The sequence below is a fragment of the Indicator indicator genome, chromosome 22 (assembly GCF_027791375.1).
Source record: "Indicator indicator isolate 239-I01 chromosome 22, UM_Iind_1.1, whole genome shotgun sequence".
Lineage (NCBI taxonomy): Eukaryota > Metazoa > Chordata > Aves > Piciformes > Indicatoridae > Indicator > Indicator indicator.
Window position 1 is genome coordinate 7,005,989 of NC_072031.1, and position 20,956 is coordinate 7,026,944.

The following is a 20,956-nucleotide window of genomic DNA, read 5'->3' on the forward strand; positions in this document are numbered from 1 at the left end:
ACTGTCTGGTGAGGCCACTTCTTACTTCTCATCTTCCACTGAATGCTTAAAGCAAGATCAAAATCTTTCTTTTATTAAAAGGTCACAGGGCAAAGTGCTTGTGGAGTTCTTTTTCCTCCCTGTTTGACTAAAATACACTGTCCATGCTTAGAATAATTGCAGCTTTTGAAGTGTAGGTCCATAAATCCAGAGGAGGTCCTTGCTAATGAGCACTGCTGCTGATCACCAGAGCATGCTCAGAGGCCAGCAGGCCTTGGTAACTTCCTATTTCTGTGCATCTTTAAGATCAGAATAGTAGCCTTGATGCTATGCCTAGTCTGGCCTTGCAGCTCTTCCAAAGGCAGAAACTTGGCACTTAGTGTTTGCCTGGCAAACAGAGCTGCTTTGTCTCTTGGTGCCCTGTGGTCCCTTCCTCCTTAAACTCCTTCAGCAAACAGCTGCATGTCTGCAGCTGTTCATAGCAGCAGGGTCTGCTGGGCTCCTTTCCTGCTCTCTGGACTGTGGCAGAAGAGTTTGTTTCCCTCAGTGTCGTTGGCCTTTGTGGATGATGGGGAAATTAGGAAGAGCACACTAATTCCCATCAGGAGTGCTGACACTGGGTGTATATAGAAGTGTTCTAGCCATGCCTGCTGCCACTGAGCAAATGAAGGCTTGGAGGTGGCCATACAGCTCTGAAGATGGCAATGTGAGGCATGTGTGAGCTGTTCCTGACTCCATCCAGTGGACAGGCCTTGTCCTCACCCTCGTGCCAGTCCCCTTCTCTCTTGGGTGGCTCTCTAACTGGATTTATTTAGGGTATTAACAAATGAAGGAGGTTACAACTGGAAGGAGGTTGGAGCCAGTGTGGGTCAGTCTCTTCTCCCCAGTAACAAGAGATAGGATGAGAGGAAATGGCCTCAGGTTGCACCAGGGGAGGTATAGGTTGGTTATCAGAAGAAACGTCTTCACTGAAAGGGTTCTCAACCACTGTAACAGGCTGCCCAGAGAGGTGGTTGAATCCCCATCCCTGGAGGTGATTAAAAGGTGCAGAGATGTGGTGCTGAGGAACATGGTTTAGCACCAGACCTGGTAGAGTTAGAGAATGGTTGGACTCAATGACCTTGAAGGTCTTTTCCAAGCAAAGCAGTTGCATGATTCTGATTCTGTCTAATCCATGTCCTTGTTTCCTAGCACGTCGATGGCAGTTTTTCTGTGAAGCCATTAAAGCAGAAGCAGATCGTAAGTACCCATTTCCTGTCTACTGCTTGGTTAGACATTTGCTGGTGTCCCACAGGAGCTTGACTGGATCCACTGGGAAGTTTCTTAATTCACTAAGAGCCTGAGATCTCACTTTGTTAGCTCAGACGTCACCAGCAAAGGCAGCGAGCTCCTTGGCAACCCTTAACGCTGGGTTGGTTATTGCACAGCCAGATGTGTGGTGGGACAACAAATACAGCAGTGCTGGGCTGGCAGTGCAATGGTGCAGGTCTCAGTGCTCCCCTGGGAGGCAATCACTCTGTATAGTATTCCCTGTATGCTTCTGCCTCACTGGAGCTTACATACACCACTGGCAAAGCACAGTGCTGAATGCTTCCATGCCTGTATAGGTGTTAAGTACATCAGGTGTGCATAAGTGAGCCTCAGTGCTGTATGTGTTCAGGATGTGAAGCACATCTATTCTTTGACACTGCCTGATCTCCTTGGGTTCTGTCTTTTGTGGTGTGGAAGGATGTCTGCAGATTCCCAGTGTTCTGCTTGGAGGCTGAAAACTGTTTGCTTTCCATGTGTGTGTGGATCATTTTCTTCCTCCACAAGCTTCCTTGTTGTGCTCATGGTATCTCAGGAGCAGCCCCAGAGCCTGAGACCTTTTGGCTCATTGTGCCTGTCCCCTACAAGTATTCTGGTGCTTGGGCAGTCACAGATGTGGTCTTGCTTTGAAGCAGTCGTTCAGATACCATACTGTGCAGAGTATGAGAAGAAGAGAAGGAGGGAGATTGGCCATCAGGGAATCATCAGGTGTGTGTAGCCCTTTTTTAGCACATTCCAGTGTGGTGTGATGAGGTGAAGCTGTGTAGTTCCTTAACAAGATTGTAGTTGCATTCACTCTTGTGTAGAGAGAAATACACAAGCAACTGCAGACTGTTGATATTAGTGAGAATTTCAACCTCTGAAGGGAAATCTGATAGGGATCCTGCATCAAGGATCAGTGTGAAATGTCTTAGAGAGATTTGGTTGTTGATCCCTTCACCTTTAGATGTGTGCTGTGTTTCTGCTTTAAATGTGTTTGCTGGTGATTGATGGATACGCTTTTCTGATCTGATTTACTACCAAGAAGCTCACTAAGTGCCTTGATTAGACACTTCTTGCTCCAAGACATTCCTTCCAGGTTAGGAAAAAAGCCACTAAACAATATCAGTTAGTCACAGATCCAAACGACATTTGGTAATTCTCCGTCTGCCTCACCAGTGCTCTGCAGAGACTCATGGCCTGTCTTTCAATCTTGCTTGTGCCTAGTGGCAGCAATATTAGTCCTCACTTCCAGAGCTTTATCCCACTGCTAGTGGTGAATGAGTTGCTGCTCCAGCCCTGTGTCCCCCAAAGTGTCTCCCCTCCCTTCCTTGGTGCTTCCCCTGGTGTTGCAGTGTGACCTCCTGGCTTAGGTGATCAGTCTAGGTCCCATAAGTATTTTTCATAGAGAGAGATAAAGGCTGTTTCAGAAAGGAGTCTATTGAGCTTGCAAAGGCAGGGTTGTAGTGGGAACATGCAGAAGAGCCATGCCCTGAAGGCAGAGCATGTGTGTGCTGTGCTGGAAGAGGCTGCCCAAGTGCTGAGGGAGCAGAGCAGCGTGGTGCCAGCAGTGCCTCTTCCTCATCTGTTCCTCTGATCAGAGAAGACCATTTCTGAGTTGATTAAAAGCTGCTCATTTATCTTCCTCCTGGGTCTTTGGGGGGCAGGGGGGGGAGGGATTTTATTTTATTTTTTCCTTTTTAAAATGGTGCTTAGGTGGCCATGAGCTCTCCCAGTGGCTGGTGGGTTGCTGTGCACACTGACACAGTGTGTGTGCTATTCTCCATTTAGCACTCTGGGCACCCCAAATGGAAGGCTGGCTTGCTGCAAGTCTCTCCTGGGAAGTTCCCATCCTGCCACAGTACAGTTAGCCAGCTCCTGGAGTGAAACTGTGTGTGCTTTTCTGTCTTTACTGGCAGAGCATGTAACCTTCCCACTCAGCCTTTGGTTGTGGGTCCTTTTTTTTTTTTTTTCTTTCTCTTGGCAGATTGTAAAGTGCAATGCTTGTATGTTCTCTCCTGTGGCTTTTAAAATAGAAGGAGGCTCTTGCTAGAAGAACACACAGTACCACTGAAACTGAGATAGCATCTGCACCCACCAAAGCATAGAGCAGAGGTATAGAGTGTAAGTCTGGAGTAAACCATCTGCATGGCATTGTACATTCTTCCTCATCACTGCTTTTCTTCTGCCTTCTCCATGCTATTGCCAGGTTCCTTTTGTGTGCAGCAGATCTCTAAAGCTCTTCAGGAGCAGGAAGCAGCAGCTAATGAGCTGAACTGCTTTGTTCTCTGGCTGAGATCAGTTACAGTGTCTGTACCAACCTGTTCAAAGAAATTCAGCATGGATGGATACAAACAGATGGATCAGCAGAAAAACATGACCTGGACTTGGCTAGTGACTCCTGTGTGCATCAGCTGAGGCTGTATATAGCAACAGAAGTTGTTGAAAGGATGAGGTGGTGTGGAATGAGTTGGAGAAGCATGAAGGTGAAGGACTGCATTGTGTACAGTGCACCTACTTCTTATTTATTCCTACTCTTTTAAAACCAAGAGATCTTTGTAGTAAGAGCCATGTTACACTGCTTACCCTTCTACTGGGACAGGACCTTCTCAGGGTTTTTAGAGGCAAGCAGTTAAAATGAAAGCAGACTCCTGCAGAGGCTTTAGTCTCTTCCTTCCTGACCTCTTCTTTGCTTTGAGCTGACCAGTTCTGTACTCAGTGTTGCTCATTGTGATTCTCCAAGGAGTCAGGACGCTGTAACAAGACTCTCTTTGTAATGTTAAGTTCCAAAAGGACATCTCCCACATAATTGCTCTCAAGCTTCCTGGGTGAGTTGTGAGCTGCTGCAGAGGGTTTTGTGCAGCAGTCCCACTGCTGACCTCATTGCTGTGAAATGCAGGCCCAGAGCAGACTGTCTGGAAGCTGCACACTGAGGGCAACAGGGAGGCTCTGGAACTGGTTTGTTAAGGCTGCTGTGTCCCAGCTCAGAGCATCTCTGAACTGGCAAAGAGTCTGCATATAACTAGCTCCTGCCCCACCTTCTGCAGCACTGAAATCCCATGGCAAAGCCATTGCTCTTGTGGGAACCTGGCTTGATAAGAGGAGAGAAAAGTGTCCAGTTACCCATGGAAATACCAAAAGCCCTGTGATCAAGGAGCTGTTGAAGCATTGGCTTCCCAGTGGCTTGGCTTCACGGTGTGATGACAACTGGACAGTTACTGGGGATGGCAGGAGAGCATTTCCATCCCCTGTGTGTGAGATGTGTCAGCTTGATACCTTGCAGCCCCTTCACCATTTTCCCTGTGGTGGGGTTTTGAGCAGAGGAACACACCTTGCTCAGGGGAAGCTGCTGTGTAGCACCACGTTTCAGGGGGCTGCTATCTTTGTGCATCCTTGTAAAGGCTGCTCCTAGCTGTGAGCCTTGTGCTACACTTGCTGGCTAAGCTGGGGACAAGGGGAGAGCACCCCACAGAGCAGAGGGGGCTTGTCTTGCTGGGACTTGAACCTTTCTTGCCTCACTGCTTTGCTTCTCAGCTGCCAGTGTTTGCATACAGGCATGGCTTGGAGGGGTGTGTCCCAGGGCTGGGGCAGTGAGCAACTTCCACCTGTGCCTAGGGCACTTTCTGCTACCACACAGCCCAATTTAGAGATGCCACCAAGGGCCTGGGGATGGTAATAAAGGACACTGCACTAATGCAGGGTTGTCCCTCAAGTGCTTCTCATGGTTTGTCTATCTGTAGTAGTTTGACATTGTGCTCCCAGGTGATGGACAGGGAAGTGGTGTGCAGCTGTTGGTGGCTGTAACAAGCTGCCAGTTGGCGCAGCACCTCTGCTGGTGTTTACAAAGATGGGTGGAACTTCATCTTGGTTCCAGTTAAGCAGTACTTGTTCCCTCCTGATCTCTGAGGCAAGGAGAGTTCTTGTTCCTCAGATGGTTTTGATAGTGACAGAAGTGGCCTGCTGGACTCCCTGCTCAGACCAGACAGGATGGGCACCACTTTTGGAGCAAGCAGAGACATTTTCCCAGCTGTCCTTTGTGATACTTGTTTCTGTTATTTTTTTTCTTGTAGCTATAGGGGAGCTGGCTGTTGTGGGTGTAACATGGACATTTTGACACAGGGAGGGAGGGAGGGAGGGAGGGGAGGTGATCAGGAAACAGCAATGACAGAGCAGCTGGCACTCAGCTGTTGTCTTCCTCCCTAGGTTGACCGGGTGAGCTATCTGCTTCAGGAGATCTATGGCATCGAGAACAAAAACAACCAAGAGACCAAGGTAAAGGTACTCAGGAGGCTCCTGCTCCCTGAGCTGTGGCTTTCCAGCCTGCACCTTCTGCTTTTGAGTTTAACTATGGGGCTTGTCAGGGCAATGTAGTCATTGTCTGTCATTCCTGCAGGCACTGAAGAAGGCCAGAGTCCTCGCTGTAAGGCTCAAACAGTCACTGGAGTTGTGCTGAGATGGTTTTGATAGCATGAAGCTCTTGAGGATTTTCCCATGGACTGGGATTGCTGGGAGAGCAGGGCTTCAGTGCCTCATGGATCAGAGCACTGATTTTTAGGGCTTGTAAAGACAGCCATGGGTCAGTGTTGCTGCCTCTCTGTAGTCAAGGCAGTCATGCCTGGTGTCTGTGCTTTGCTCCTGTGGCTTCTTTGTGAGACTGCACATTCCTGTAGTGCTGCTGGGAACTGGTCTCAGCCTTCATTCCCCAGCAAGAGGGAGCACAGCTTTACAAGGGATATATGTGCAAATGCCAAAACCAGAAACACTGCCCATCGTTAGGCAGGAGCTCCTGCTGAATCCCAGCTCTCTGCACAGCCCCATGCAGACTGTGTGACTGCTTCATGCTCCAGCCTGATGGAAAGCTGCCCTTTGCTGCCACCTGGGCTGCAGAGCACACCAAGGGCTGACCTCGGACTGCTCTGCTGTGTGCAGCACATGATTTGCAAATAGAGGAGTAGCCACAGAGCAAGACAAGCAGGATTTCATCTCCAAGCAATGTGCAGAGTCCTGCCCAAACCATCCTCTGATCTCTTATCTGCCTGTTCCAACAGGTAGCACCTGAAGAGGCAGGAGGGAGAGGTCTTTTCAAAGATTTTTCTTGCACAGAGGATTGGAGGCTTTTGTTTGGGTCCTCCAGGGTCTTATGATGATTCTTTTCATCCAGCAATCACACATTTGTGGGCCATCAGACAAGTGGCCTGGGGCCATTTTTGTTCTTCCCAGTATGCTTAGCAAACTGTATGAATGGGAAAGCCAAAAGCCTGTCCTCCTTACCTCCCAAAGTAGTGCAGGTGACAGATGCTCTGTATTACTCTTTACACCAAGGCTGCCCTTGGCCCAGCACATGTTTACCCAGCTGACCACAAAGGCCTCATGAAACTGGACCTTGCAAAGGTAGAGGGTAGCCCATGCCAGGTCATCAGTTTGGTGACCTTCAGCATAATTTCTGTGGTGGGGTTTTCAGGGGTCAGTGGAGAGAGTGCTTGTGGTTGGAGAGTGGGTTTCTCCTGCCAGCAACAGCTTGCTCTATGCCTGCAATCCGATTTGTGGAGCTCCAAGTGACTGAAAGCTGAGTGCATCACACATTCCTGTTGAATGGGTCCACACTGACCTTTTTACCAGGGTGGCTATAAGGAAGTGAGCATCCCAGGCTGGTTTTTCTGCAGCTGCATCAAAGCTTGTGCCAGCACAGGAGGCTGGTGAAGATGCTGTGGCAGGAGAACCACTCACTTCATCACTTCAGAGGACCTGTGGAAACTGGGCTAGACATGGCTGGAGTCCAGCCCAGGGGCAGCCTGACCTACTGCCTGCCACAGTCAGCAAGCAGGGTATTTTGGGGCTGCTCTCTCTCTCTATGGACATGGGGCAGAAGGGCTGGACTGCTGAAAAGGCTGCTCCTCTGCAGTCCCTGGGAGCCACCAGGCTGGCATGCAGGAGCTTAGTCTTGGTCCCCCTCAGCTAAGATCATCCCTAGCCCAAAGGAGCTCCCCCTCTGCACACAGCCTAGCTCAGGGAGGGGCAGCTACACCTGAATTTCCAGGACAGTGCCCTGGTCTCTGGCATTTAGTGAGCTCAAAGCACAGCCCCGAGAAGCAGGCTGGGTGGGCTGGAGCTTAGATGCCAGCTGTCTCACAGGCTGTTGGGTGGCAAATCTCTCCAGGCTCCAGAGTTCCTTGGCAGTCCAGCATGGCCCTTTCCACTCACAGCATCTTGCCTTTCATTGCAGCCTTCAGATGACGAGAACAGTGACAACAGCAACGAGTGTGTGGTGTGCCTGTCTGACCTCCGTGACACCCTGATTCTGCCCTGCAGGCACCTCTGCCTCTGCAATTCCTGCGCCGACACCCTGCGCTACCAGGCCAACAACTGCCCCATCTGCAGGCTGCGTGAGTCTGTGCCCAGCAACCCAGGGCATCTGCTCCTTCATGGGCTCCTGCTCAGCCAGCACAGGCTGTGAGAGGCAGCATGTTTTACACACACCACCCCGAAGCTCAGCATCAAACACCCTGCTGCTCCCCCTGGCATCTGGAGGTTCCTGGCATCTAAACTTACTGTCCTTGAACAGGAAAGGAGGAACACATGGGAGAATGGCTCTTTGTCCATGCCTCCTTGGCTAGTTGCCCTCTCCCAGGGATGGATCTGAAAGTGTAGGTGCCCTGAGCCAGGCTGTGTAGGCAGTTCTTGTGTTTTGGTGAAGATGATGGAAAATGCCCCAGAGGAGGGGACATAGAAGTGTTATCCTGAAAGAATCTGAGACAGCAGCCAGCCCCACCAGAGGGCTGTCCAAGTACTTTGCATGATTATTTTTTTTCCCTTCCACAACCTTCCTTTGACTTCACCAGGGAGGCAGAGATGAGATAACGATCAGTTTGGAGTCCTTTACTTTGCCAGGAGAGTTAGGGAGGGAACTGCTTAACCCTTGCATTTCCCAAAAGAAGGGAAAACTGAAATACTCATTCTGGCACCAGGCAGCACTCACTGCATTCCAGAGGCACAGGAGGCTCTTGAGAAAAGGTCGCTCCTGTGTTCTCCTCTGTGCTTGGTCTCTGAGGGATTTGATTGTTGCTAACTGATACTTCTCAGGGAGAGAAAAAAAGAGCCTAAGAGAGACGTTTGGCCTGAGAATTTAAATCCAAACAGTTCAAACTTGGCAAAGACAGAACTAAAAGCAAGATCTTATCAGAGGAAGGGCCAGACAGCCTTGGCTATGAGTAGCACAACACAGAGCACAGGAACAACGTTATCTCATCTGTGTTCTGTTTGTTTGGAAAGTGTCCCCCACGTCCAGCTTCCTGGGAATCTGCTTCTGGGGAGTGCAGAGGCAGCAAGGACAGGTTTGCACCTCTGTCCTCTGGCTCTAGGCTGGTCTTGCAAGCAGGTGGGAGCAGCAAGAGCCAGGGGAACGGCTGGGCTTTGCCTTCAGCATGAGCAAGTTCTTACAGCTGCATCAGAACAGATGTCTGGCTCATTCCTAGGCACCCTTGGCACAGAGGAACTAATGATATTAAAGAACTGCAGATAAAAAGTGGGACTGTGGGCAGGGAGTGGAGATCAAAGCTTGTGTGGTGGGAGGACCAAGGGATGGCTATGCTGGAGACAGCAATACAGCCACTCACCCTCCAGCTGCATTTGCAGCTATTGCAGAGCCTGTCACCACCATAGCACTGGTGGTGTGTAGCAGGAGCCATGCTTCCAGTGCCAACTGGACCCCAGGGCTGAGCCTTGTGGGGTCTGAATGATCCCAAAGTGGTTTTACAGGAGCCTTCCCTATCCTGTAACTTTCAGTGCGCTGTCCAAGACCAAGGTCATGGTTTGCTTACTGCGTTGCACAGTGTCAGGCCTGGAGCACTGCTGTATGTGACTGTAGTGGGACAGGCAGTGCCTGCTCTCTGCAAGGGCTGCATGTACCCAGACCTTTTCAGCCAGCAGATCTCTTTCTATATCAACTGACTAGAAGCCACAGCATTTGGCTTTGGTGTGCTCCATGGCCCTGCTACCCATGGACATGGGGAGCTCCCCCGTGCCGACAGTGTGTTTGCAGTAAGCCAGGGAGCTCTGGCATGCATCTGGCATGACCTGATCCTGCCTGACCATGCAGTCACCTGCCTACTCTTCTCTCCTAGCCTTCCGTGCCCTGCTGCAGATCCGGGCTGTGAGGAAGAAGCCAGGGGCTCTGTCGCCAGTGTCGTTCAGCCCTGTCTTGGCACAGAGCGTCGACCACGACGAGCACTCCGTAAGTACCTCACAGCCATGCCTGCTAAGCCTGGGTGCAGCTCCTGTGTACACAAGGTGTTCTGCTTGGTGACTGGTGTCCCTGGGATCTCAGGAGGTGTGCTCAGGCCTTGGAGTGAGGGCTTCCTAAGCAGGCAACAGGTGAACCTCTCTTGTCAACCTGCTGAACAGCCAGGATCTCTCCTCTCATGGATTAGTAATATGGCTCGTTCTAGCCAAGTGCCTTCCTCTCGTTTGGAGGAAACAAATCCACAGAAACATCAGTATGAGAAGGTTTCTTGGGGCCTGTAGTGCACTCTGGACATGACAGGATGGGAGCTGGGAGACTGTGAAGGGCTCAGTCTGACTTTCACACACACATCTGTGTGGCAGCATGCTCTGGTGAAATGCCCTTTGTGTGGTAGCAGGAAGGCCTCTTAGTGCCAGCCTCCCTGAGTGACTGAGGTCTTGGCATGCAGCTGATGGAGCATGGGATGGAAGGTGTGGTGTTGGTGGCCTCAGGGCCTGGTCTCATGTCCCCAGCATGGTAGGGGAGCAGCTCATTGACTAACGACTGCTGTTGCACAGCTGGCTCTGGTGAGACATATGAGATCAGAGTGAGGAAAAGATCTGCATCTAGGTCGTCTTACAGGCTTTGATGGGAACAGGAAGATACTGTCACTGAAAAAGCCTGGGTTTGTCCACCTGCCTTCAGCTGGGGCTAAGAAATAGGACAGGGGAGAAACCCTGTGGGCTGTTGTGAAGCAGAGCATGGTGTGTGGAGGAAGCAGGTGCTGTCACCTGGAGCGAGGTGAGGACGTGCTGTGTGTCTCTTTGTGTCGCTAACCTCAAGAAACAACTTCTTTAAAACGCGGTTTTCTCTTGACAGTGTTCCTTTAAAGTCCTTAAAGTCAGCACTGTCTCCCTGCCCAGCAGGAAACCTAGAAGGGAAACAGTAAGTGGATCTGATTGTGTTTGGCTCCCGTGGCAGTTCTTTGTCAGCAGTGGCACTAGCACATGGAAGTGTCCCTCACTGAAGGCTTTGCTAACACTCTGGTTTGAGCTGTGCCCCGCACGGGCTGTGGCCCTCTGCCTGTTGCCTCCATGGCAGTGGTGAGATGCTCACACCCTGCACAGGCACTCACTAACCTCCCTGGTTTGCCTGCAAAGGAATAAACAAGATGGAAGCAGCTTGCCACAGAGGTCTCCTGATGATACCCTGGGTCTGTCCTCAGGTCCTGAGCCTGGCTGCTTGATAGTTCCTGGCCAAGATGTTTTTGTAGCTTTGTAGGTCTGTGAGCAAGCTGCTGTCCCCTTGGCTCATCCAAAAGCTTCCTTGCATTTGTCTCATCCCTTTGGCAGTTTGCTGTGGGCACATCTTGTTGTGGTTTCCACCTTGGTGCTAGGATGTAGAGGGGGACAAACAGGCACTGCTGGACCAGGTCTTGCGTTCAGGAACACTGGCTGCAGAGGTTTGCTTTTGCAGAAACAGGAAGGATGGAGCTTGTTTCATTGGGGACTCTCTGAGCTGGTGTGAGAATGTGTAACTGGAATGCCGTGATGGGGCCACCATGAATGGAATTGTGGGGAGCCAGGAAGCAGGAAGCGGAAAGGTGAGGTAGTTCCCCAGGCCAGCAAGGGTCTCTGTGTATTCCCATCAAATGCAGCTACATCTCTGAATGGTATCAGGGGGATTGCTGTTTTCTTTTGCTCAAGCAGGCCTGGATGCTCAGCCTTACAAGGGAGGTGGCTTGTTCTGCTTGAGCCTGGAAAACACCTGAGGCTGGGTTCAGGTGATGAGGCTGTTGAAAGCTTGCCATGACCCTGGCTTTCTGCAGGTTTCCTACAGCAACTAGCAGTACTGCTGATGAAGTGGGGGATCTGTGGGTGGGGTAATGTCCCAGGAGAGAGCAGAGACTGCTAGGATAGTGTTGAAAACTCACCAAGTTGCAGTGAGGATGTTGTAGCCAGGATGTTGTAGCCATTGTCTGAGAAATCCTCCTCCAGCCTCTAAGCTGAGCCATAGATCCTGAACTCTCACCACAGCAAACCAAAAGCAAGCAGCCTGTGAACCCTCAAGCCTTGGTCTACACAGCCAGGAGAAAATGTCCCAGACACTAGCCAAAAGGATTTGTCTCCCTGACTTTTCTGTCCACAAACTATCACCTCCAAGCTGCTGTCTGGAAATAAAATGCTTTTGTGGAGGTGGCTTTTGGCCTCACCACCTACAGGTGGCAGCAGCTGTACAGCAATTCCTCTTTGTCTGACGTGGTTATCTTGCAGTCACCAGATATGGTCTTCAGAGAAAGCCCATAACCATCACAGGACCAATACTTAGGGGATGTGTCTTGATGCTTGACCCCAGATGCCACTCCTTCTTTCCTTCCCATCAGATCTGGCTCCTTATGTGACCACAAGTGAGTTGGTTCAGCAATCAGCTCACACCAAGTCAATGGCTGTGTTGGGACAAGTTGTTGGGCAGGCTCATCTGTGGCTGTGTGATGAGGAGATCAGGCACAGAGAAGCTACAGGAGTTCATGGCCAGGCTTAGCAGCAACACACCATTTTAGGCGCAACACAGAGCCACCTCGCTGAGGATACAGGGCTGAAACAGCTCAATTTAGTGTAAATGTGGACTGCTGCAGTCATGTCTCTTTGCAGTGGGATGGGCTGAGCTGCCTATGGCCTGCTGGGATGCAGCATAAACCCCATTTGTCTCTGAGTCCACAAGACCTTTATAATCAGGAGGATTTTTGGAGTTAAGCCAATGGCTTTGCAAAGCTCCCTTTGACTGCCAGCTTAATGAATTTTGCTCTCCTCCCTTTTTGGGGTCAGTGGTTCTGTGATCCCTTTCCTACCTTTTAGCAGAGGTGACTGTGCAGAGAGACAGTGCTAGCAGCTGAAAGGACCAAGGCTGTGGAAGAAGTGGAAGTGGTCTGGGCTCCAAAGACCAGCTCTCAGCTAGTACACAGATGCTCTCTTCCTTTGACTCTTTCTTAGTGGTGCTGCTGTGAAACAGCTGCATGTAGCAGGGCCGGAAGCACAAGTGGGATGCTTATTGAGCTGGAAGGGTCTCTGAACTGTTGGAGGAAAATCTGGGTGAAAAAATCCACCTGTATTTCATACCAGCTTTGTTAGGAACCTGTTTTCTCACCCGCCTTGTCCAGCTGTTGAAAATATGGCACAGGGGGTGTCCAGCCATGTTCTGCTTTCTGAGATGCCCAGGCCCTCCAGCATTGCTCCGGAAACTTTCCTGGAGCATCAGCAGCATCACAACCCAAAGGGGAACGTGTGGCTGTTGCAGGAGAAGGAGGCTCTGAAGAAATGGCTGTGGGGATGGGGTGCCTGGGAGCAGAGGATGAGAGGTGCAGGGCTGGGCTGCACTGGGGAGCAGGACCTTCCCTATGTAGGGGGCATCCAGCCTGGTGAGGGTTTCTTAACGGTGCCCCTCTCTTTCTCACCTGCAGAGCTCTGATAACATCCCTCCAGGCTACGAGCCCATTTCCTTGCTGGAAGCGTTGAATGGCCTCCGCTCCGTTTCCCCCTCCATCCCCTCAGCTCCTCTGTATGAGGAAATCAGCTACTCTGGAGTGGTGGATGGGATGCCACCAGCGAGCCGGCCCCTTGTTGGGATGGACAGAGCCGTGGAGAGCAGCCACCAAAAGGGCAAGCGGAGCAAGTCTCCAGATAGGTCAGCATGGGGATGGAGGGGTCCACTCCTCTGGCAAGCCCTGGGGCCACATGCGTTAGGACCAGGAGAGCGCTCTGGCTGCTCCCAGCACCAGTAGCACTGCTAACCCAGAATATTAGCAGGCCAGAATGTACTCACGCCAGTGAGAGAGCTGGGACATCACCCTGTGTTCAGCCTGAGGTGACCAACTTATGTGTCCTAAGGGCTGGCTTTGTCACCAAAAGAAAGAGGATTTTTATTAAGGAGAACTGAGTCCAGACTTTGGAGGGAAACATCTCCTTTCCAAAGCAGTTAGTCCCTTGATTTGCATTACACATTCACACTATGTTGGATTTCAGCTTTCCATGGAGCAAAAGAATGCTCAAATTTCAGAGAACAAAATGCTGAATGAGATTCTTTAGTTGTTGTCTGAAGCCTCCTCTAGTGGCCTTGTGATGAAGGATGTAGGTGTGGAGCAGGCAGCCCATTGCAGGTGTCCTTCAGGTGTCCCTTGCAGGGCTGTACAGACTAGGTCTGATGGGGTTTGTTCCTGGCACTCCTCACTGTGCTGCATTCCAAATTTCCTCCTTGGAAGGGAGCTCTGAAGGTGTGAGAAGCAGCCTCTTGATTTTCATGAAGGACTGATTTGTCTGAGTTGTGTTTCTGTGCCGGAGCTCTGCACCACCGGGCTCTTCCCCAGCAATGCTGCTGCTGTTCTCCTCGGAGCTGATGCTGGAGGGCCCTGGTGACTTTAGCTCAATAGTTTGATCTCCTGCTCATGCACATTGGCTTACGCTGCTGGTGAAGGGGCAGGGTAGGGGTGGTGACAGCTTAAGCTGCTGCCAACAAATCTGCCAGTGCCTGTGGTGCTGGCAGTGCTGTGGCTGCTCGCAAATGGAGTTTCTCTTGCTGCAGCACACTACGCTCTCCCTCGTCCCCAATCCATGAGGAGGATGAAGAGAAGCTCTCCGAGGACTCTGACTCGCCACCAGCACTGAGTGGTGGTGAGCTGGTCCTGAGAGAGACCAGCCCTCCAGAAGTAAGTCTGCTCTGCTGGGGAGCTGCTCTGAGACAGAGCTCTTCTAGGGGGTGCTGTTTCTGGAGCACGAGAGGTGCCTTGAGAAGGGCCATCAGCTTCCTCAGTGACAGAGTAAAGATGATCTCCTTAGCATGGAGCCAGCAGTCTTGGAGGCCTTTATTTACCCATAGTGAAGGACATAGCTGCTCCCCGTGCCCCTAACACATCTTTGGGAACTGGGAGAGTTGGAAAGCCCATTGGCTGCAGCCATGTCAGAGCTGACCTTCCTTCAGTTTCCTGGAGGGGCCCAGCAGTGTCTGAGGTGGAAGATGGGCCCTGCTGGGCTTTCTGCACCCACTGCTCTTGCTTGTAAGCCCCCTCCATCCTGGCCTCTGGTGGGTGGCCTCTTGGTCCTTCTGGGAAACAAGTCCTGGCCCCAAGCACAGCTCTGTGGAGACCCATCAAGAGCAGGAGACAAGCACAGTGATGGCCTGCAGTCTGCAGAAGTAACCTGTGCCTTTTTCTCTTTACAGAGTGTGGCAGGGGAGGAGATTGAGGAGGCCTTGTCCTTGCAGCAGGGTGAGTGTGCACTCAGCCCTGGGGGCAGTCAGACCTCATCGTGGTGTGCAGCTCTGCTGTGGTGGGGCAGGGACAGCTGGGGAGTGGACATTTGTCAGAAATATACAGCCCCTGAAATCTCATCTCCTAGCTGCTGTGCTTCAGCAGGTCTCTGGTACTTCCCCAGTCTCTCCTCGAAAGCATGGGGGAAAAGTCAGCAGAGCTCTCTGATTTGTTTCTGAGCGTCTCTCATTGCTGTGAGCTCTGCACAAGCAGAATGTCCTGACATGGCTAAGGGAGGAGATGTCTGCCTGCCTCAGTGTGGTCCTGGTGAGCCCGTGGCTGCAGTACCAGCTATGCAAGATATACCCCATGCCTTTGGGATGGGTCTCTGGTCCACAGTCAGCATCCTGAAGGCACGAGGACAGGGTGGGAGGGGAGTGCTGCATGCATTTTGGGGCTTGAGTGGGGATGTGAGCAGAGCTGGCCCTTTGCCACTGTGACCTGGGCCAGTCTGCCTGGCTCCGCTGAGACCTCTGTGAGGTTTAGGCCAAGCAGGGAGCTTCCTCAAGTGGAAGGTCTCAACTCATCCTCCTGGCCAAGTGCTTTGCAGAGGTGGGCTGGTTCTGAAGGGCTGTGCTCTTGGCTGGTTCTAGGTAGCCGCCCTCCCTCAGTTGAAGATGTCCTGCAGGATGCCAGCTGCAGTGAGCACAGGAGCCTGACGCAGTCAGAGAGCGACCCTCCGGTAGACGTCTACCTGCCAGGTAATGGCTGTGCTGTTGGGGTTGGACCTTCTGTACTCTGGGGTCTGGTTCAAGTCACCAAGGGGCCTAGGAGTTTGTGGCTGGTGTGCCTGACCACGGGCAGCCTCCCCAGCTGGGGTGGTGGGCTGCAGCCTCAGGATGGGACAGGAATGCACCTGCCCAGGGCAATGGGGGCTAGTGCAGAGGTAACTTGTCCTTCCCTTCTTTCTCTTCCTCCCTCACCCTTTTGTCTCTGTCCTTCCCCTCCTTTTTCCTCTCTGGGCTATGGCTGCTCAGTGGCACAGTTTATGTGACAGTGGCTTCCTGTGCCTGCACCAAACCATGCTCCCACATTTGGCCGAAGGAGGGGAACCATCTGGGCCAGCTTCTGGAAGACTGAGCTGGTGTGGGGGGCAGCGGGCACCCCTCTGCTGTGGGGTGGTGTGGCAGTGGGGCCGTGTTTTGCTGGCCTCACCCCGACTGTTGTTGTTGCAGCCTGTTTTCTTCCGCAGAGCGGCAGTCTGTTCTGAGTACCTCTCTAATGTCTCCTTCCCTCTCTGTCTGCCTTCCTCCCTCCTGTCTTGGGCAGCACTGGGTCCCGATTCCTGCTCTATTGGTATAGAGGAGTAAGCTGGTACGTCTTCTCGTTCTTCTTACACATCACTGTTGTGTGGGGCAGCAGGAGCCCTCCTGGGACAGTTGGCAGCCAGGCAAGAGCGGGGATGGGGCTGATCCTGGCCATTGGGGCAGGGAAAAGGAGGGAGCAGCAAACCCACCCGCCTGTGCTGCTGGCCCTGTCTTGGCTCTGTTTCCATTCCTGGCACCGACTGTTCCCCAGTCCTAGGAACTTCCCCTCTCGCTTTGGCTAGGCTCCTGGGTGAGAACTCTGCTGCCTAATGGGCACTATGAATATCTACTGGCTTTTCCCAGACTGGTAGCAGATAGTGTGTCCCCTTCATGTCTCATGTCTCACCCCTGGGTGCTTAGCAGGGGCAGAGGGGTTTAAGCTGGTGGGTTCCAGCCCTGCCTCCTGTGGTCAGTGCAGGGTAGGAGGGGTGGGGGTGATGGTCTCCTTGGTCCACAATGCCCTTTCCCTGAGGTCAAGCACCCTGCCTGGGCACTTCGTCTGACCCCCGAGATGGCGTTATCGGGACTGAACTCCTCTTCTCCTCACTCAGGCTCATCTGACTTCACCAAGATGCTCCCCGGCCGCGGCACTGGCAGCCCTACGCAGCCCCTTCTCTTCAAGCAGACACGTCTTCACCTGGAGGACGAGCAGAGCCTCTTGTGAGCGGGGCTGAAACACCCCTGCCCCAGCCGCTGGACCCCAGACCCCACGCACAACCTCTTCCCCCCCTCCCCAGCGGGGCTGGCCCGAGCTCACCACCCCGGGGATGCAGCGTGTCCCACCAGCACGGTTAGCGTGTCCCACCGGCACGCTTTCGGCACAGCCCAGTGATTTCTTTAAAGACGTGCATGCTTCCTGGCGGTGGGTAGGGGCCGGCGTCGTGTTTTCACATGGGGGGCGTATGGTGGGGGTGGGACTTTTGGGGTTAAAATCAGCAGATGAAGGACACTACCATTGTATATTTTGTACACACCAAGCACAGCCCTTTGCTGTCACTGCCCCTGTACATAGCTGCGGCCCTCCCTGCCTGCCCTGGGTGCTGGGGTGAGCCTTGCCGGGGCACGGGACTCCGCCGACTTGAGGTAAGGCTGGAGGTCAGCCTCGGCTCACCCTGAACGGGCCCTGGCTGAGCCCCACGCCTCCCTCCCGTCTCCGCGGAGCCCGGCGCTGCCCACGCCGTGTGCCTTGTTCTGCTTCTGCGGCGGGTCCTGGGGCGAGCCCCTCTCTCTTCCCTCTCTATGTTTGTAGGAATAAACCCGTGGAGCAGTTACGCGAGTCCGTGCTTCGGGGGGGAGGAAAGGGACGAACCGGGGCTGGGGGAGGAGACGGACGCGCGCTCGGCTGCTGGGCGTGGGGGGCGTGGCCACCGGGGGGCGGGGCCTATGCGGAGCGCCGCGTGCAGAGCGAGCCGAGGGGCGGGGTCGGCTGCCCGTCCCCTCGTCCGCCTTTCCCGGCGCGCACTTCGTGGCGCCCACCCCTCAGCTTTGATCTCATTGGTGGGTCCCGCCTCCAGCCCCTCGCGCGGCTCTTGCCTAATAGGGCGAGCGACGCGGGCAGCGCCACCCGCTCCCATTGGCTGCGCGCCGCCATCGGCCGCCCCGCCGAGAGAGGGCGCGGGGATAGGCGGGTGTCACCGAGCTCCCATTGGCTCCGCGGCAGGCGTCTTGCTGACACTGGCTGTCGCGGCGATTGGTTCAGCCCTATCGTCACCGTCGCCGCCGCGCGTGCGCAGAGCGGGCTCACAGAGCGGGCGGCGAGACGATGGCGGCTATGGGGGCGATGGCGGCCATGGGGGCCCTACCGGCGGGCGCGTTGCCGCCGCTGCCGACGCTGGGGGTGCCGGGCGTGCCCGAGCTGAAGCCGCTAACGCGGTACGAGGCAATGCGGCTGGGCCCGGGCTGGAGCCACTCGTGTCACGCCATGCTGTACGCGCCCAATCCGGGCATGCTCTTCGGCCGCATCCCGCTGCGCTACGCCGTGCTGGTGAGGGGGCGGGCGGGGGGGGGACCGGGGGCGGGCGGTGGGGCACCGGGACCGGTAACAGGACGGGAGACAGCCAGGGATGGGAGTGTGGGGCGGGGCGGGCGGGCCTTAGGGCTGGGTCGGGCCGCGGGATCTGTGGGAGGCGGGCTGCGGGCAGGCGGGTGGTCCCGGCCGGCGGCGGCGTGGCATTGGCTGCCCGGTAGTTACTGTGCAGAGTAACTGATGCTATTATCAGGCTTGACCGAGGCAGCGGCGGGCCGAGCCCGGGGCAAAAGCCCCGGGACCCCCGGATGTGCGCCGGGGCGGACACGCCTCGGCGTCCCGGCCCAGAGCCGCGGCGAGCTGTCGGAGATGATGTCGGTGAATGGTTCTGGATACGCTGGAGGTGGTAGGGCCGCGCTGGAGCGGCCTGGAGGCTTCCCCGCTCTCCGCCTCTGCGGAGGCCTCCGTGGCGCCGGGCTCGGGCGCCCGTGCCTCCCCTCTCCCCCCGCCGGGGGGCTCCGCGGTGCCCCATTAACACCATGCGCCTCTATTGCAGATGCAGATGCGATTTGACGGACTACTGGGCTTTCCCGGGGGGTTCGTGGATCGCCGTTACTGGTCCCTGGAGGACGGTCTGAATCGGGTGCTGGGCTTGGGTTTGGGCTGTGTGCGCCTGACGGAAGCTGACTATCTGTGCTCGCACCTGACAGAGGGGCCACATCGCGTGGTGGCACACTTCTACGCCAGGCAGCTGACCCTGGAGGAGCTGCATACCATCGAGATCAGCGCGGTGCATTCCCGAGACCACGGGCTGGAGGTGGGGCATCCAGGGAGGGGGTATGCAGAGCTCTGTCCGTTAGGCCCAGGGAAGATGACGCTTCCCTGCTTAGGTGTCTGCTGGGCTGCCGCAGCCCAGCGGGGGAATGCACCGCATGTAGAGCTACCACCGGCGAGTGCCCTGCACTGCCGTGTAGCACCAGCGTTAGGACCTCTGGCTACTGGCTGGGGTCATGTCTAAGGCTCCAGAGGGTAGCGAGCTCAAGCTCAGGCCTTTCCTGGTGACTGCCTGTGTAGGGAGGAGCCCCACTGACCTGCTCAGCCTCATGGTGTGGGTGAGAGCCGTTTCACATCTGGGGGGGCATCTCCCCCACTCTAAGCTGGGCAGCCTGGACCGGAATCGCGATCCTTGGTGTGGTGATGTGATGCTTTAACCCGAGTTTTCCCCAGCTTGCACGGAGGCAGGGCGGGAGGAGGCAGCCTTCCTCCCGGGTAGCTGAGTCCGGCTGACGCCCCAGGGTGAAGCGTGAGAACGAGGGTCTCCCCGTGCGCCCACCGGGCGCTCGGCAGGTTCCAGCAGCTGTGGAAACAGAGGGCATTTGGCCCTGGGTTGTGGCGTCGTTGAGGGGCACGTAGGGCAGGGTGTGGAAGTGGGAAGTGGGCTCCCTGTAGTGGCCTGGGGCAGCGGGGTCCCCTCAAAGGGGCAGGAGGGGGAATGGAGCCAGGGCAGGGCTGGGCTGGGCTGGGCTTGGCTTGGCTGGGCAGGGAGAGCAAGGGCCTGGTGAGCTTGGGGAGGGGCAGTGCAGGGGCTTCAGCCGGGCTGAGGGCAGGCAGGCGAGGGCAGGAGACCAGGGCAGGGCTTGGTGTGGGAGGGAGGGGCAGGATCTGGCAGGATGGGACTGGGCTGTGGGCTGGAGGGGTGCTGGGGTAAGGGTGTGGGGGCAGAGGGTGGTGGCAGGGTGGGGCCAGTGCCACTGTGTCCTGTGCTAAGCTGTGCTCTATGCTGTTGCAGGTGATGGGCATGGTCCGTGTCCCCCTCTACACCCAGAAAGACCGCATGGGTGGGCTGCCCAACTTCCTGGCTAATTCCTTTGTTGGAACCGCCAAATTCCAGCTGCTCTTTGCCCTGAAGATCTTGAACATGGTGCCGGAGGAGAAGCTGGCTGAGGCAGTGGCTGCCACGCAGAAGCCGAAGAAGCCGGCCATAGATCACGCAGCCGGGGGGATGGGAAACCCAGCTGCAGCCAGGCACGGCAACGAGCTGGCGGTAGCCGCTAAAACGGGCGACGAATTGGCAGATAGGGCAGAGAACCAGGCAGTCATGCAGGCGGCAGAGCAGGCAGTGGTTGGGCTGGAGAGCGGGGCCATGGCGGAGCAGCTGGCGGTGGAGGTGGTGGAGCAGCAGGCAGGGCTGGCGGCAAACGCTGTGGCAGAGCACTTGGTGGCTGAAGCGATGGAGTAACGCTGCTGCGTTTGCACGTCAGTGGGTGAGACTTAGAGACTTTCTTCTACCTTTCTGACCCGTGGCTGGCTGCAGTCGCTGCCCACGTGATTCCACTGCCCAGCCGGGGGTGCGGGTTTGAAGCAGGGGAAAGTGATGTATTTTTATGGCCATTAAACTCTAGCGAGCTTCCCAGATCCACCTGCACAGCCCCCTGCAGAGAGTTCATGTGCTTACGTCGAGGCGCCCAGGCCTTAGAGTTACCTTTTGATTTCAGGGATGCGCCGCTGCCGCCAGGTTCCCGGTTTTCATTTTTAAGGAACAAAATTGTCTCTTTTTTTTTTTTTTCTTTGGGGTTTTGTTGTTTTTGTTTTAAACTACCCACGGTGACTTGGACGTGGCTGTATCTGTAGTGACACAGCTGAGGGACAGGGCTGCTGTCTGGGCACCTCTGCCAGCAGTGGCCAATGCAGCCAGACTCCCGCTCTGGGTGTGCTGTGAACTCCCTACGGGGTGTTAGGTAGGTTTCTACCTGGAGATCTGTGGGAGCAGGAAAGTGGAATAAATGGCTTTGCTGACCGCTCTGCAGTTGGGGTTGTTTTTGACCGCTGGTGCAGAGCCTGTGGTGACCCAGAGCTTTCTGGAGTGGCAGCAGATGGGGGTTGGTTCCCTTTGCCCCCCT

At 54.7% G+C, this 20,956-nt stretch overlaps 2 protein-coding genes across 5 annotated transcripts in view; both read left to right on the forward strand.

The window, feature by feature from the left end:
* MGRN1 (mahogunin ring finger 1) overlaps positions 1-16,672 on the forward strand; it is a 55,535-nt gene extending 38,863 nt beyond the window's left edge. Inside the window, exons 8-18 of the mRNA XM_054390836.1 lie at positions 1,171-1,218; positions 5,470-5,538; positions 7,490-7,649; positions 9,387-9,496; positions 10,364-10,429; positions 12,942-13,165; positions 14,060-14,183; positions 14,696-14,741; positions 15,377-15,484; positions 16,053-16,097; positions 16,642-16,672. Of these exons, the coding sequence (XP_054246811.1) occupies positions 1,171-1,218; positions 5,470-5,538; positions 7,490-7,649; positions 9,387-9,496; positions 10,364-10,429; positions 12,942-13,165; positions 14,060-14,183; positions 14,696-14,741; positions 15,377-15,484; positions 16,053-16,093 (996 nt within the window). The 3' untranslated portion in view covers positions 16,094-16,097; positions 16,642-16,672. The remainder of the gene's footprint in view (positions 1-1,170; positions 1,219-5,469; positions 5,539-7,489; positions 7,650-9,386; positions 9,497-10,363; positions 10,430-12,941; positions 13,166-14,059; positions 14,184-14,695; positions 14,742-15,376; positions 15,485-16,052; positions 16,098-16,641) is intronic.
* Positions 16,673-17,852: 1,180 nt separating this feature from the next.
* On the forward strand, positions 17,853-20,623 carry NUDT16L1 (nudix hydrolase 16 like 1). 4 transcript variants are annotated; one of them, XM_054391089.1, is made up of 3 exons: positions 17,853-18,074; positions 18,613-18,873; positions 19,846-20,623. In XM_054391089.1, exons 1-3 carry the CDS (start codon positions 17,853-17,855, stop codon positions 20,293-20,295), a joined length of 933 nt encoding a protein of 310 aa, XP_054247064.1. In that variant the 3' UTR covers positions 20,296-20,623. The 4 variants fall into 4 exon arrangements, with proteins under 4 accessions (XP_054247064.1, XP_054247066.1, XP_054247065.1 ...); XM_054391091.1 differs by having other exon boundaries at positions 19,966-20,623; XM_054391090.1 differs by having other exon boundaries at positions 18,619-18,873.
* The last annotated feature ends 333 nt before the right edge of the window (positions 20,624-20,956 follow it).